This window comes from Diachasma alloeum, unplaced genomic scaffold, assembly GCF_001412515.2.
Source record: "Diachasma alloeum isolate Michigan unplaced genomic scaffold, Dall2.0 Dall_scaffold_00521, whole genome shotgun sequence".
Classification (NCBI taxonomy): Eukaryota; Metazoa; Arthropoda; class Insecta; order Hymenoptera; family Braconidae; genus Diachasma; species Diachasma alloeum.
Genome location: NW_021680653.1, coordinates 96,500 through 110,489, shown reverse-complemented (window position 1 = coordinate 110,489; position 13,990 = coordinate 96,500). Strand labels below are relative to the sequence as shown.

The 13,990-nt window shown below is 35.0% G+C and overlaps 3 protein-coding genes across 4 annotated transcripts in view; 1 reads left to right on the top strand and 2 right to left on the bottom strand.

The window, feature by feature from the left end:
* Positions 1–4,004, top strand: part of LOC107042795 (GPI inositol-deacylase) — a 13,949-nt gene extending 9,945 nt beyond the window's left edge. For both annotated transcript variants that reach the window (XM_015263980.1, XM_015263981.1), the window contains 2 exons: positions 788–1,573; positions 2,921–4,004. In XM_015263980.1, coding sequence (XP_015119466.1) covers positions 788–1,573; positions 2,921–3,329 — 1,195 coding nt within the window. In that variant the 3' untranslated portion in view covers positions 3,330–4,004. The remainder of the gene's footprint in view (positions 1–787; positions 1,574–2,920) is intronic.
* A 3,340-nt stretch (positions 4,005–7,344) lies between these two features.
* On the bottom strand, positions 7,345–9,668 carry LOC107042794 (E3 ubiquitin-protein ligase CHIP; the record flags this gene model as incomplete). Its single annotated transcript, XM_015263979.1, is given in 4 exon segments — positions 7,345–8,004; positions 8,263–8,627; positions 8,869–9,067; positions 9,164–9,668. Coding segments are annotated over 4 exon segments (924 nt in total). The 3' UTR covers positions 7,345–7,761.
* Positions 9,669–12,550: 2,882 nt separating this feature from the next.
* Positions 12,551–13,990, bottom strand: part of LOC107042788 (nudix hydrolase 6) — a 6,600-nt gene continuing 5,160 nt past the window's right edge. Inside the window, exons 3-4 of the mRNA XM_015263974.2 lie at positions 13,122–13,324; positions 12,551–13,009 (exon numbers count right to left, since the gene is read on the bottom strand). Of these exons, the coding sequence (XP_015119460.1) occupies positions 12,821–13,009; positions 13,122–13,324 (392 nt within the window). The 3' untranslated portion in view covers positions 12,551–12,820. The remainder of the gene's footprint in view (positions 13,010–13,121; positions 13,325–13,990) is intronic.

Genomic DNA, 13,990 nt, shown 5'->3' with positions numbered 1-13,990 from the left:
AAAATATTCAATAGAAAAAGTTAACAGAATTCGATTTTTCTATATAACTTATTTTCTTCAGATATTTTCTATAGAATTTCCTTCGCTCAAATTTTGCAAGTTTTTTTCATTCTATTTTTTGACTTCTCATTAAGAAAACGAAACAAAAATACGTGGAAAATTTGAGTCGAGGAAACTCTATCGAAAATATCTGAATCTATTCATCTATTCAGATATTTTCGATAGAGTTTCCTCGGCTCAAATTTTCCATGTATTTTTGTTTCGTTTTCTTAATGAGAAGCCAAAAAATAGAATGAAAAAAACTTGCAAAATTTGAGCGAAGGAAATTCTATAGAAAATATCTGAAGAAAATAAGTTATATAGAAAAATCGAATTCTGTTAACTTTTTCTATTGAATATTTTCTATGGAACATTTCAATAGACTTGGAATAAGTTCCATAGAAAAATCGAATACTATTGAGTTTTTCTATTGAATATTTTCTATTGAACATTTCGATAGAATCGGCCAAAAACCGGTAGAAAGTTCAATAGAAATCCAATAAAATTTTCTAACGAATTCGCTAGGTTTTTCTATTAAATTTTTTCATCCGTAATTTTATTTTCTTCATGTTTTCATTTAATTTTTTGATATATCTAATGTATTAATACTCTAAATCCGAAATATATTTAGATATGTCAACACTCCAAACTTTTTGTTTGGAGTGTTAACATAGCAATCACTATATGCCGACGCAGTCCCAGTGATTCCCAAATGAACTACTCTCATATTTCCTCCCTCAATTTTCAGTGACATCGGACGGAAAAACATCTTTCGCATTCAAACTTCAGCGACCCCAGTGCTGAGATTCACTTTAGAACCTCAATACTCCTACGAATTCGAGATTGCTCAAGGAGGGATGATCGATCGCATGGGCATGTACGTGAGGGATCGATGGGATCGATTATACCTCGTGTTGATGAGTCTATGTCTATTGATCATCAGTACAAGAATCGATGAAGAAGCGAGTGGAACAAGAATCATGTACTTCATAACGACCTTGGGGATAATCCTTCAGGATTTAGTAGTGGAATTCAGCGCATCTTTAGGATTTCTATATGTTTTGGCTCTATCCACGTGCTTCACAGTGATTTTCTCAGGATCGTTGGTTCACAATTTTGCTGCAAAATTCTTAGCAAGAGCCATTACACTCTTCCCTTTGTCCTGGTACAATTGGCTCCTCAGTGAAGGAACTTATGAACATCTCCCCATTCTGTCTAGCCTCCTGGTGATGTCGTTAATATCCACAAGCTGTGGTGCAATTGCAATGTTGATCTCAGTTATTATTTATCTGCTTAAGTTGACTCGTATGTACGAGGAGTATCTGGAGGAATTGTTAATGTCTTCATTCCAAATCATCACTAAGAAGTTTGACAAGTTCCTAAAGAGTCGAAAATCCCGGAAAAGTAGTGAAGACAACAGTGAAGATATTAATCCTAAGACGAACATCCTGAATCATCTAATATTATTCATCACGTGGAGTCTTGCTGCCATTCCCGCAGTTCCTTCGGTACTTGTATGGGCTAAAAATTTCAGGTGAGTTCGATTTTAAGGACTAGATTCGTGATTTGAATTGAAGTTTTGAGCTACAAAAAAAATTTGAGAATCCACAAAGAAACCACAAAAAACAACTGATTGAATTTAGTTACTCAATTTCAGAAAAAGAAAATTCAGTACTAAAAATATACTTGAGCGAATCCACCAATTCTGAATATAAAATATAGCCTCAAAATTTTAAAACGTTTTTTCTATTTTTTCATGGAAAAGTATAGTCCAAACGAAGAAAAATAAGCGCGACCGGAACTCTTTAATTCAATTATTGGCGGTGATATTGAAGTTTGAATTTTTTTTTCTTCTAAAAACTTTTTCCTTTCAATTTTAATTACGAGCCACAAAGAACAATAAAAAAAAATTGAACCCATAGATTTCGTTGGAAAGTTTATCAGCTTTTTGAAAAAAAAAATGTTTTTTATGTATCTACGTATTTTGGCATAGAAAATTTAAAAAGAAAATTTCAGACGGTCATTTGGAGTCGTTCCCCAACGTTTTTTCTTCATCGTAAAGTTCAGAAAATTTTCTAACAAGAACATATTTTTATTTTTGGCGCTCTCACAAACTCATAGGCGGAATGCAGAGAAAAACAACATTTTGACCTCTCAAAAAATTTAGTTTTTCAAAAATATCTCAAAACCTGAAGGAGATAGAGAAATTAAAAAAAAAAAATCTTTGCCGAGTAGAATGAGTTCTACAAAAAAGCTTTTATCACAATTTTTCCATTTGCCGTATATTCAGACATATTCATTTAAAAATTATCTTAAATCTATCATAAACATCTGAAATTTTGGCTACTAATTAGAATTGTTGAGTCACATTTGTGTAGAAAATCTTCGGGAACCAAAATTTCCTCAAAATGAGAGAAAATGTGAAATATAATTATAATAGACAGATCTTGCAATTATACTATCGATTCAAGGTAAAAACGTTGAGAAGTGGAACTTTTCTCTCAGATTTTCGGAAAAAATCTTCATGGATAAATGAAAATTTTACTCATTTTCAGGATTTGTTACTCGCGAAGTCTGAAATTCACAAGTGTTTACTGTAAACTAGTATATTACAATACAAGGGCGTAAAAGTGTTTTTGACCCCTGGGAAGTGTGTAGCCCTCACCGAAGGCGAGTGCTACTTTCCTAAGGGTCAAAGAACACTTTTGCCACGAGTGTCGAACCCTATTTTTCATCACAATATGTGGAAAGCATGATTTTACGCAGACGGAGCGTGCATAAAATTTCACTTTACGTACAAGTGATGAATTAAAGTTTTTTCTCTCTGTTTCGCTCCATTCATTCGAACAATAAAAAATAATTAATTTCTGAATTTGTTCAGTTACGAATCGAGGCTTTCCACCGAAGATCCAATCATGTTATGGAGCTGGGTGGTGATTACGGGCTGGGGATCCTTGGGCCTCGTTAGAATTCCAAAGAGACATACGAACAAATACATAAACTTAATTGGAGTGAATCTCCAACGAATTCTCGGCTGGTTGTTACTGCTGACTGCTGGATCAAAGAACCCAGCTTTTTATCAATGGACGATTCCCCCCATCGTTGCACTATCGATAACGTGCATCGTAATATTATCGTTATTATCGCGTTTTGGAAGAGAAGAAGATACTCAACAAGAACAAATTGCAGAAAATAATGGAATAATTTCTGTTGTTAATGGACAAACTAGTGTATCCGGAGATAACGAAATTTCTTCGGAGAGTGACGAGGTCAAGGCGAAAGAAAATTAGTATTAGGTCTGAACTAACTGTGATGAACTAATTACCTTCAATGCAGATGAATCTGCATTTAAGTGGTAATTATGTATCCAATTGAGAACAATGGTCTATGACAAGATGTTGAAAAAAATTTTATGTAGCCATTCCAACTTTTGATTTGGCCTCATTAATTTTCCAGATGATCAACAGAATAGGACTAGAATTATCATGTTTCATCTATGAGCTCCATTTAGAATGGTCTTCTGGGAACTTTTAAGTGAAATTAATTTGATATTTTAGAGATCTAGATATTAATTAGATCGTTGTATTAATGAATATTCAACTAAAAGACTGTAAAGTAACGAGTGGAATGGCTATTGATTATTTTCAACTAAAAACGGTGATGTTACATGCGAAGGATGTTGGGAACGATTTTAAAAACTTGTTTGGCATAAGAATAGTTTGAGAATTATGTGATTTCTTGTTCTGGTGGTACTTAAGATCAAAACATTTGAGTATCATTCGATTAAGTTGATGAAAATTCTCAGAGAGAATGATCATTTATCAAATTAGATTTAAACCATCAGCAGCGAAGTGATAAAAACTAATGCGTTACATACGACGTTTCGGTGAATACGTAATCACCTTGATAATGAGTGATCGTAGAGAAAAATATCGAAGGACCCACGTATGAAAAAATTCAATAGGAAACCTAGCGAATTCGCTAGAAAATTCTATTGGAATTCTCTAGGAATTCTATGAGGTTTCTATAGGATTTCTATTATAATTCTATTGAAAAATTCCATTTGTTTTTTGCGCTGATTCTATTATATATTCGATAAGAAAAAGTCAGTAAATTTCGAATTTCTGTTCGAATTTTTCTCTTGAGATTTTTTCTGTAGAATCCCATAGAATTCCTATAGAATTCCAATAGAATTTTCTAGCGAATTCGGTAGGTTTTCTATGGAATTTTTTCATACGTGCCTCACTTCCAATAAATTGAATTTTCTACAAAAAAAAGTATTCTGACATTTTGTCCAGAAATTACTCTTAGTTCAAATAATACCATGTTATCTCAAATAATTTCATCGTAGCCCAAATAGTCTCATGTCGAACAAATGTGACAAATTAAGGTATTAGTGTATCAGTAGTTATAGTTGTAACTGAAAGGAAAATCGTCTTGTCCAATTTGTACGTAATGAGAGCATGGTTGTATATGTGGCATATTCTCCCAATTATCGTCCAATGTTTCGACATCGGTTTTGGGATTGACTTTTAATCTTTACAATTTGTTATGTATGTCAAAAGAAACTTAACCCTAAATTTTCACTCCGATATTTCAATTAATAACCGAGAAAATGCATGTTGAAATTTTTCTCTTTTTTTTTTCAATCAATTTTCACGGCAACAGTTTTCATTCCATGAATAAATGTCACAAATAACTTTTCTTCGGAAATTGTCTGAAGTTTCAGGAAAAAAATTTCCATTCCCGTTCTAGTCTTTTTCGGCCACAAAAAATCGATTTTTTGACAAAATTCAGTGGTTTTTCTGGTCGTCCACCCTCTTGAAAAGAAATTTTTTTTTTCGGAAAGTGTATACTTTTTGGAGTATCTCCACAAATTTTCAAATTGGGACTCTGTCGCAGTTTTCCGGTTTTCCACCTACTAAATGGAGACTTCTTATTTTTCGTCGGAAAGTATATATTTTTTCGAGTATTTCCGAAAATTTTCGGCTCGGGGCGCTGAAAACCAGCTGAGTAAACACATAAAAACGGAGAAGAAAATGAATATTTAATTATAATAATATTTAAAATTTCACGTTTTTTAGCTTTCCACCAAACTGATTGAAATATTATGCTTTTTGTCGGAAAGTATATATTTTTTCAAGTATCTTCACAAATTTTCAGTCCGAGACGTTCAAAATCAGCTGAGTAAACGCATGAATATGGGAAAAAAAAAGATTTTTCAATTATTAGAATATCTCCCAATGCGTGATTTTTCGGTTTGACACACACTTAATATGATGTTTTTGCGCTTGGGAACGGCAAGGGAAAATGAGTTTTGAGGACATAATTATGAGAATGTCCGGAATTTTTGGGTTTCTAGGTGTTCGATTTGGGAATGTTACTTGAAAAAAAATATATCCTCAATAAAAGACAGGAACTTGTCAATTCGATAGGTAAAGGACCGAAAACACTCAATATTTCAACTATAGTCATAACGATATCACTAAAATTCTTTTTTTTTTCGTTTTCATGCGTTTATTCAGCTGATATTGAGCGTCGCAGGCTGGAAATTTGTAGAGATACTTGAAAAAGTATATACTTTCCGACAAAAAGCACAAAATTTTAATCAAGGCGGCGAAAAGTCAGAAAACCGCGAAATTTACAATATTATTATAATTGAAAACTCACTTCGTTCTTCATTTTTATGTGTTTACTCGGCTGGTTTTCAGTGTCCCGAGTTGAAAATTTGTGGAGATACTCAAAAAAATACATATTCTTCGACGAAAAACAAGAAATCTCCATTGAGTGGGTGGACGACTGAAAAATCGCGAAATATCAGATATTCTTATGATTTTTCGAGAGGTTGGACAACCAAAACACTAAATTTTGTTCAAAATTTGATTTTTCATGGCCAAAAAGAGTGAGACGAGAACGGAATTTTTTTTTCTGAACCTTCAGACAATTTCCGAAGAAAACTTACTTGTGACATTTATTCATAAAATGAAAACTGTTGCCGTGAAAATTGATTGAAAAAAAAGGAGAGAAAAATTTAAACATACGTTTTCTCGGTTATCAATCAAGATATCGGAGTGGAAATTTAGGGTTGAGTTTCTTTTGACGTACATAACAGATTGTGAAAATTGAAGGTCAATCCCAAAATTAAAGCCGAAACCCTGAATGATAATTGGGAGAATGTGCCATATATTTGTGAGTTGTACAAATATCGAAATTTGTACTTTTATAGAAAAGATAAAAGGTACCGTAATTCATAGATTTTAAATAATAGACTAATCATTATTAAGATTGATTTGTTTTAACTCATTTTATTCTGTTTATTGATGAAATGTTGATGAGTGTCAGAAAATATCGCATACCTGTTTCACCATTTTATTTCAATTAATTGTGAAATCATAGACCGATTTATTACCTAGTTGCAGTTGATTACCTATACATCTTGAGAACAATAGGATACATAGCGAAATATTAACAGACATTTTTTGCAGATAAAATTTTTTCAAAGAATGTTTCTCGCTAATTTTTCCTAGATCCAATCATTACTGACAAGATGATTCCATAAATTACCCGTAGATTTAATGGTTCGACTTGAGATGGAAGAATAATCCAAGAGTTATGACCATAAGTATCAAGTTAACATCCGATTTCTGCTGTTGAAATTATTTTCTATAAATTACCGACGGCGGTGGCTGTGTGGTTAGAGTGTGGGATTGGCATGCGGGAGACCCGGGTTCGATTCCCAGCTGGGGGGGGCAAAATTTGTAACACTCTAAATCTCACGGTTTCATTGTCGAGCGGGAGTCTTGCAAGAGACGACTGTACATGGGCAGATTTTTCCCTCAAATGAGGTTTTCCCTTGTCCTTCGGCAAATGCGGTACACGGGGTTGGGGGCGGGAAGGGAACAAATCGTAAAGACCCGAAAGGGTATACGAGAAGAAATTTTTTTTTTATTTTCAAGAAATTATTATAATATTTGAGGGACTTGGAATGGCGGGCATTGTTTTCGTATCGAAAAAAAAAAACAAAAACAAATTGGAAATATGTAGAGTGAAAAAAACATTAGAAAACCATGTAGAAAATAAAAGTAGCCCATGGAAGACATAACACTGCTGTTTACCAAGGAGAAGTCAACTCCATTATCACCTTTCCACACATAAGGATTCCACTATTTCAGCCAAACCAATAAATAAATGTCACTCGTGTTAATTTTCATTGGCTTCACCTGGTGATTCATTCGAATGGATTACATTTCTCTTCCGTTAACGTGATAAAAATACGACGATAATAAGTAATTCTATTAATCATTGTTTGAATAAAATAAATTTTACTTTATTTAATAATTGCATTTCTCAAAGTATTTAATATTCATCGCATAGCACTTATGCTTTTATATTGACAAAATCGTCGAATGTAATGATCGATCCATACACATCTGCATGTGGACGGAATTTCACTTTTATAAACCATTCAAGAGCCAACAATATTCAGAGAAACATTTTAGCCTTTTAAAATAATGATAATGATAACGCTAGTAGAAATAATAGTGATGATAGAATTAATAATAAAGCATAAAAAATGAACGAGACTCGCATTGCCGTCAACTATTTCTCAAAATATTGTTAACTCATACAATGTTTGCAATTTTATAAATTTGTTCCATCCCTAGGAAGTTACTCTATGAATTATGCATTACAAATCACTGAATTAGGCGGTTTTGTTACTTATTAATAGTCCAAAGCCCACTCGTTGTCCTGCAAGAACGAGTCAACTACTTCCTTCATCGACAGATTTGGGATTAACTGGTCCTGAGTGAGACGAACACGTGTTACTGGATCAAAGTGGCCTACACGCTGGAGATGCTCCTCGATATCTTTACGCTCGTATGTTATTCCACTAGGCGTTATTACTGGCTCCTGCAGAATCTCGAAGCTTATTTTGCCACAAAGGTAATCAGGGACTTCTCTTTTCTGTCATGAAAATTTAACAATTTTTTAATTGAGATATATTGAAAGTGAGATGCAGTTCATTTTACATCTCACATACTTAAAACACTGTCTAGAAAATTTTGTCTATCAGAAAACTTTCAGTGAACAGATTTCCTGGTGAACATCTTTAAACTTCTACCTTTTAGAAGAATTAGAAAAATAATCTCTCATAGTAGTCGAAGTAAAATAAACAAGTTGGGCAGTATAATGTAAAAATTATTAGTTGAGTGAATGAATTACCCTTCGTCTCTCATCAACTTTAGCAAACAAATCGTTCAATCTCGTAATGGAAGTCTCTTTTTTATTTTCAATCTCAAGCCTAGCGACTGAGGCTGCTAAAGCATTAGCTGACGCCTCTTCTCCATTATTTGCCTCACCACCAATCTCCTCACGCTCTGTGGATACCGACGACTGTTGCTCCTCCAGGGCAGTTAATCTTCTTTCAGCATCCTCAATAATCAATTGATTCAAATATGTTTGCAATTCAATATCCTGTGCCAAACGTTGCTCTTCTCTCAACTGAAATCGACGTTTTCTTGCCTGTCTCAGGACGCTGGTTAAATCATCTCCGTAATTGAGCTTCTGCTCTTTTGCCAAGTCAACAGCTAGAGCCATATTTTGATAAATTAATTAATAATTAACTCAAAAGCCGATTAATGAATTAAATAATCTAAATGATAACATCTTTCATCAAATTACATTGTTATCTAAAAAATGAATGTTTTTTTTTAGAAAAAAAATGTCAGATCTTTTCTAAAATTCTTTTGATACAGATACTTCCTTATAGTATCACTTATTATCATGAGAATGCAGCAGATGAAAATTTTTTATTGTCGTTACAAATACCTCGTTGCAAATGTTTAATAGCCTCATCATAAGACTCCATCTCCAGGAGGGCTAATCCAAGGAAGAAATGCCCCTTGACCAAACAAGGGTCCATATCTAAAGCATGTCGACAGTCTTGGCACGAAGAATCCCATCTCTTCAGCTTCAAGTGACACAATGCACGATTCGTAAAATACTGAGCCTGTCCTGGATTTTTTATCTAAAAAAAATATCAACGATTGCAGAATTTTGGGCGTCACATGACTAACGAACCTACTAAATACGTAATATTCTCTCGTTACTTTTGTGAGCTTACAATAGCTTTTGTGTAACAATTAATTGCATCTTCATACTTGTGGAGGCCAAATAAACGATTACCCTGTTCCTTGAGTTCCTTATCCGTTAAATTAGCAGTTGAGTACATTTTACTCATTTTAAATATAGTATTAATAAACTAGATTAATAAACAGAGCGCTGTAGAGTAACAACACACACTCAAAGAACTGCGCACTCCACAATTCCAGTTTTAATGTTTATTTTAGTCAGGTGTTTTCGCGGAATTCTTCAATGTTCGGGTTTAGCCCCCCAACTTTTACGCCATTTCACATTTTGGAGCACTGGAACTTGATGTGTTTCTCACTTGTGTTTTGCGGATCATTCACATAAAAATTGTGGACACCTAACCTTACCCAATAATTTAGATTTTTCTTTGTTATCAGCGGGGCTGAGAGAGGAGGGGGGATTATAGAAATGGCCCACAGCCCAGCTACTTACAGCTAGCAGGGGGTAGGGAGGAATGCAAATTTGGTTTATTACAATCGCTTGGTGGTTCGAAGGTGGTCAAAGGTAGTCCACTTTTAACTTTTTGGTGGTAAAAATCAATTAATTATAAATAATCAAAAATTTCACCTGAGGCCAGCGGGAAGGATGCATGTTTTTGAAAAATTCAATATATGAATTTATATGTAGAATCCTGTGGTGGTCAAAGGTCAAAAAAAAAAATTCTAAGAGAATTAGAATTTAGAGAGAAAAAATTTCCGCTTCACCCAGCCGGGAATCGAACCCGGGTCTCCCAGATACGCGCCGGGCACTCTTACCGACTAAGCTACCGGGAACCACAGAAATTCACTCTCAAATTCACCTCATACACCGCCTAACCTCCTTTAGGCATTAAAGAATTCTAAGAGAATTAGAATTTAGAGAGAAAAAATTTTCCGCAACTTCCCATGAGCCGAAAAACCCATTACGCACTTGTTGCGTGATATACTATTCTATCACTGTAGATTTTGTAACCTTCAAACGTGCTCCGAAATGATTTAAAGGGTCCGGAGTGGGAAGTGGTGGGGGGAGTACCTCTCGGTAAGACAGACCCGATAAACATTATTTATTATCAGTTGAAAAAATGAACGGATGAATTTGGTGTTGGGCCACCTTTGACCACCACAGGATTCTACATATAAATTCATATGTTGAATTTTTCAAAAAGATGCATCCCTCCCGCTGGCTGCAGGTGATATTTGTGATTATATATAATTAATTGATTTTTGCCACCAAAAAACTAAAAGTGGACTACCTTTGACCACCTTCGAACCACCAAGCGATTGCAATAATCCAAATTTGCATTCCCCCCTTCCCCCTGCTAGCTGTAAGTAGCTCCACAGCCCCCACACAGCTTTTCAGAAACCATGCGGGTGGGTTTTCACTCGTATCGGACAGTCCGCAAATGACAGCGACTCGTCCGCTAAATTCAGCGACATACTCGAGCGAAAGGCGGCAAAATTCGAACATTGCTTTGTTTATCATGAACATCAGTAGACATTTCCTCCTAAAACCCCAAATTTTCAGCATAGTTGAATAGGCACTCCGTCTAGTCTGTAATTTCTCATTGCATTTGGATCCAATTATTGAACTTGTATTGATTAATTATCCAATTTTCAAATTTTGGCGCCTTTCGGTTAGGTGTGTGTTTCGCTGACAATAAAAATAGCGGACGAGTCGCTGTCATTTTCGGGGACTGTCCGCTAAAAGTTGCCCGTGGAGCGCTAAAGCACTCTGCTCACTGGAAGCGGGAAGGTTCAAAATAACGTTGTCGCCACTCGGTTTATTTCACTTTTAAAACTTTGTACTTTGAATCAAAATTATTCGGAGACTTCAAGAATTCAATTACAATTAGAGGAAGTGTTTCCTCTTCGAACGTTGAGACAGGAGTGTTCTTACTTCTAGCTTCTGGTTCTTACGCTACTTTACAGAAATTTCTTAAGTCTAAGTTGCAACCCCTAAGACGTGGTAGGGAGCCAATCACAGCGCTACTTATTCCGAAGGGCTGGCCTTTTCACCCCGACAACGCTTGACCTCTAGGACCCACCTACTCTCTAGTGGCGTCGCTTGTGACGTAGGGCCCAACGTGGCAAAAAGGGGGGAAGGAAAACATCTGGCATCGAGAAGAGAAGTTTTGGGGGCGAAAAGAAGGGGAGGACGTTTTCTCCCGGCTTAGGATTTGAGGGAGTCTCTAGACTCATTAAGGAAAGTTGTCAATGGTTTTATGATAGGGTTCTACTCGGAAAGGTCTCTTTGTGGCGACTGGGGCGTACGAAGACCAATGAAAAACTTTACAACGAGGTTGACAATAAACAGGGAGCGAGAGAGAAATTTAATGGAAATTGGAAGGTCATACAGACCATTTAGAAAAGACTTTTACGATGGGATTAAGAAATTCGAGAAAAAATAATTTCGAAGAGGAAATTTTAGTTTCGCGAAGGGCGTCATTAAACAATAACCATTTGTCACCTTTTCGTTCGGGCTGTCACAGTGTCTAGACATCTGGGAATATTCCATTTATGTCTTCAAGTTCCTATCCTTTTCTAAATTCAATTTATTCCCATGGGTATTTGTTAAATTAAATAAATTTATTTTCTATTATTTACATATATTTTGATCAATCAAATACGCGACATTTTGACGTTGAGTTCGAATAATTCCCGCGGAGCACGAGCTCCACTAGGGAATAGTTGGGGAAATTATATTACTAATACGACTTATACAACACAACACTGCGCGCAGTGGCAGTAACTGTAACTGCGGATTTAGTCAGCGAGACACACCTAAACGAAAGGCGCCAAAATTTGAAAATTGGATAATTCATCAATGTAAGTTCAATAATTGAATCCAAATTCAATGAGAAATTACAGACTAGGCGGAGTGCATATTCAAATATGCTGAAAATTTGGGGTTTTGTGAGGAAATGTCTACTGATGCTCATGATAAACAAAGCAATGTTCGAATTTTGGCGCCTTCCGCCCGAGATTTTGAAATTTTGAATTTTGAAAAAAATACATATTTTTATTCTATGGAATCTAACGAACATTTTGAAAAAAGGAAAGTTTGAATCCGATGAAAATTGTGGTGCGAGGGGCATTTTGAAGCCAAAAACACGAAAAACGTGGTTTTCCTTGACTATCAGGAATACCATTTCGCAGCCAGAATTTCAGCACCTTTGCATTTCCATTCTCGAGTTATGGGCACAGTTCTGGACAAACGAACACAAATGTGCACACACATGCATATAGACATTTTTAAAAAACATTTCTTCTTCATGTCTCATGATATTTCTAGGCATTTCCACCCAAAATTAGGAAATCGAAAAAATCCCAATTACAAAAGTTCCATTCGGAAGCAAAAAAATGTCAATTGAATAAGTCATCTATAAAAATAAAACAACTTTATTCTAACAAATAGTATGCCTCGAAAAATCACGCGACAAGTCTGCGAAATTTTCCGTAGAGTCAGCAAAAAAATTGATAGAATTTGAATTCAAATGGAATTCCGTGAATTCACAAAAATTTCCAAGTCAAAGCGCTAACTTTTTATATTCAATTTTTTGAATTCTCACCCACGGACAATAGCTTTAGTTGCCTTCAAAAACTAAATTTAATTACGAAATATTTATTTATGAGAATTTGTACTAATAACTGAGTCAATTAACAATAGATAGATCGGTATTGTCATCATCAGTAATTGCGTAAATCCAGATTGGCTCAGTCGAATTGGGATGTTGTCCATGAATGAGTCCGATTTCGATGTGATTCTGTAGATACTCCATCATCTTGTTAGCAATAAATCGATTAAGCTTGTGGACCTCTGGACTATTCGCATATTCATCCAACTGAAAAACATGGTAGGATGGTCAAAATTGTAGATTTCGTATCATTGAAATTTGGGAGAAGAGTAGCTAGATAGAAGAATTCCCCACTTTCTTAGGAGATAAAATTTTATACCTTCATCCAAATACATTCAGAGACTTCTCGATCACATTTTTTTATTTCCAGTGTTTCAGGAACCATTCTGGCCACTATGTAAATATCACTACAGCCAAATGCATAATTATGAGCATGGCGGAATGCAACTAACGATTTGAATGTAGCTTTAATTCCCGTTTCTTCTAGTAATTCTCTTTGTGCTGCTTCAGGAATATTTTCACCTTGAAAGCAACGAATAAATAATGTTAAATTTTCATGATAAACCTTGAATTCATTACGTGAAATGCTAAAAAGAAGACCGGAACAAGTTCGGAAATTAATTTGTAAATATCTTAGAGATGAGATTGACAATATTGGAGATAATTTTTGTAGACTATTTAAATGTCATGCGAGAAAAAATGTACTGACATTTTCTCCTAAAACTCTCCCTATTCCAGATATATCTGCAAAATAATTCGTGGCGAATGTTGTCTGATTATCTCAAGTTCTTCATCAATTTACTATATCTCTATACATATTATCATAAAACTATTATACATAGTATTATAAAAATCCAAATCGACTTCTGGTGATAAATCTGTTGTGAATTGGTAAACTAGGATAAGTGCATTTTTTTCGAAAATGCGTTTTTTGGCCAAATCGCTTCCCAACAATGGTCTGCTACTACCCACGAGGGGATTTAGCGAAAAAACAAAAATTGACCCCAGTATGAAGAAAAAGTGAGAAGTGCATTAACTTGTTGGAAGATATGTTGACTTATCTTCCGAAGTGGAACCGATGGGAAAAGGATAAGTTGACTTATCTTTCTGGTACATTGGTGACCCTCATGTCTGGTTTCCGCACCTAACCCTCGTAACCCTTCCTTTGACCCTTTCACCTAATTCCAG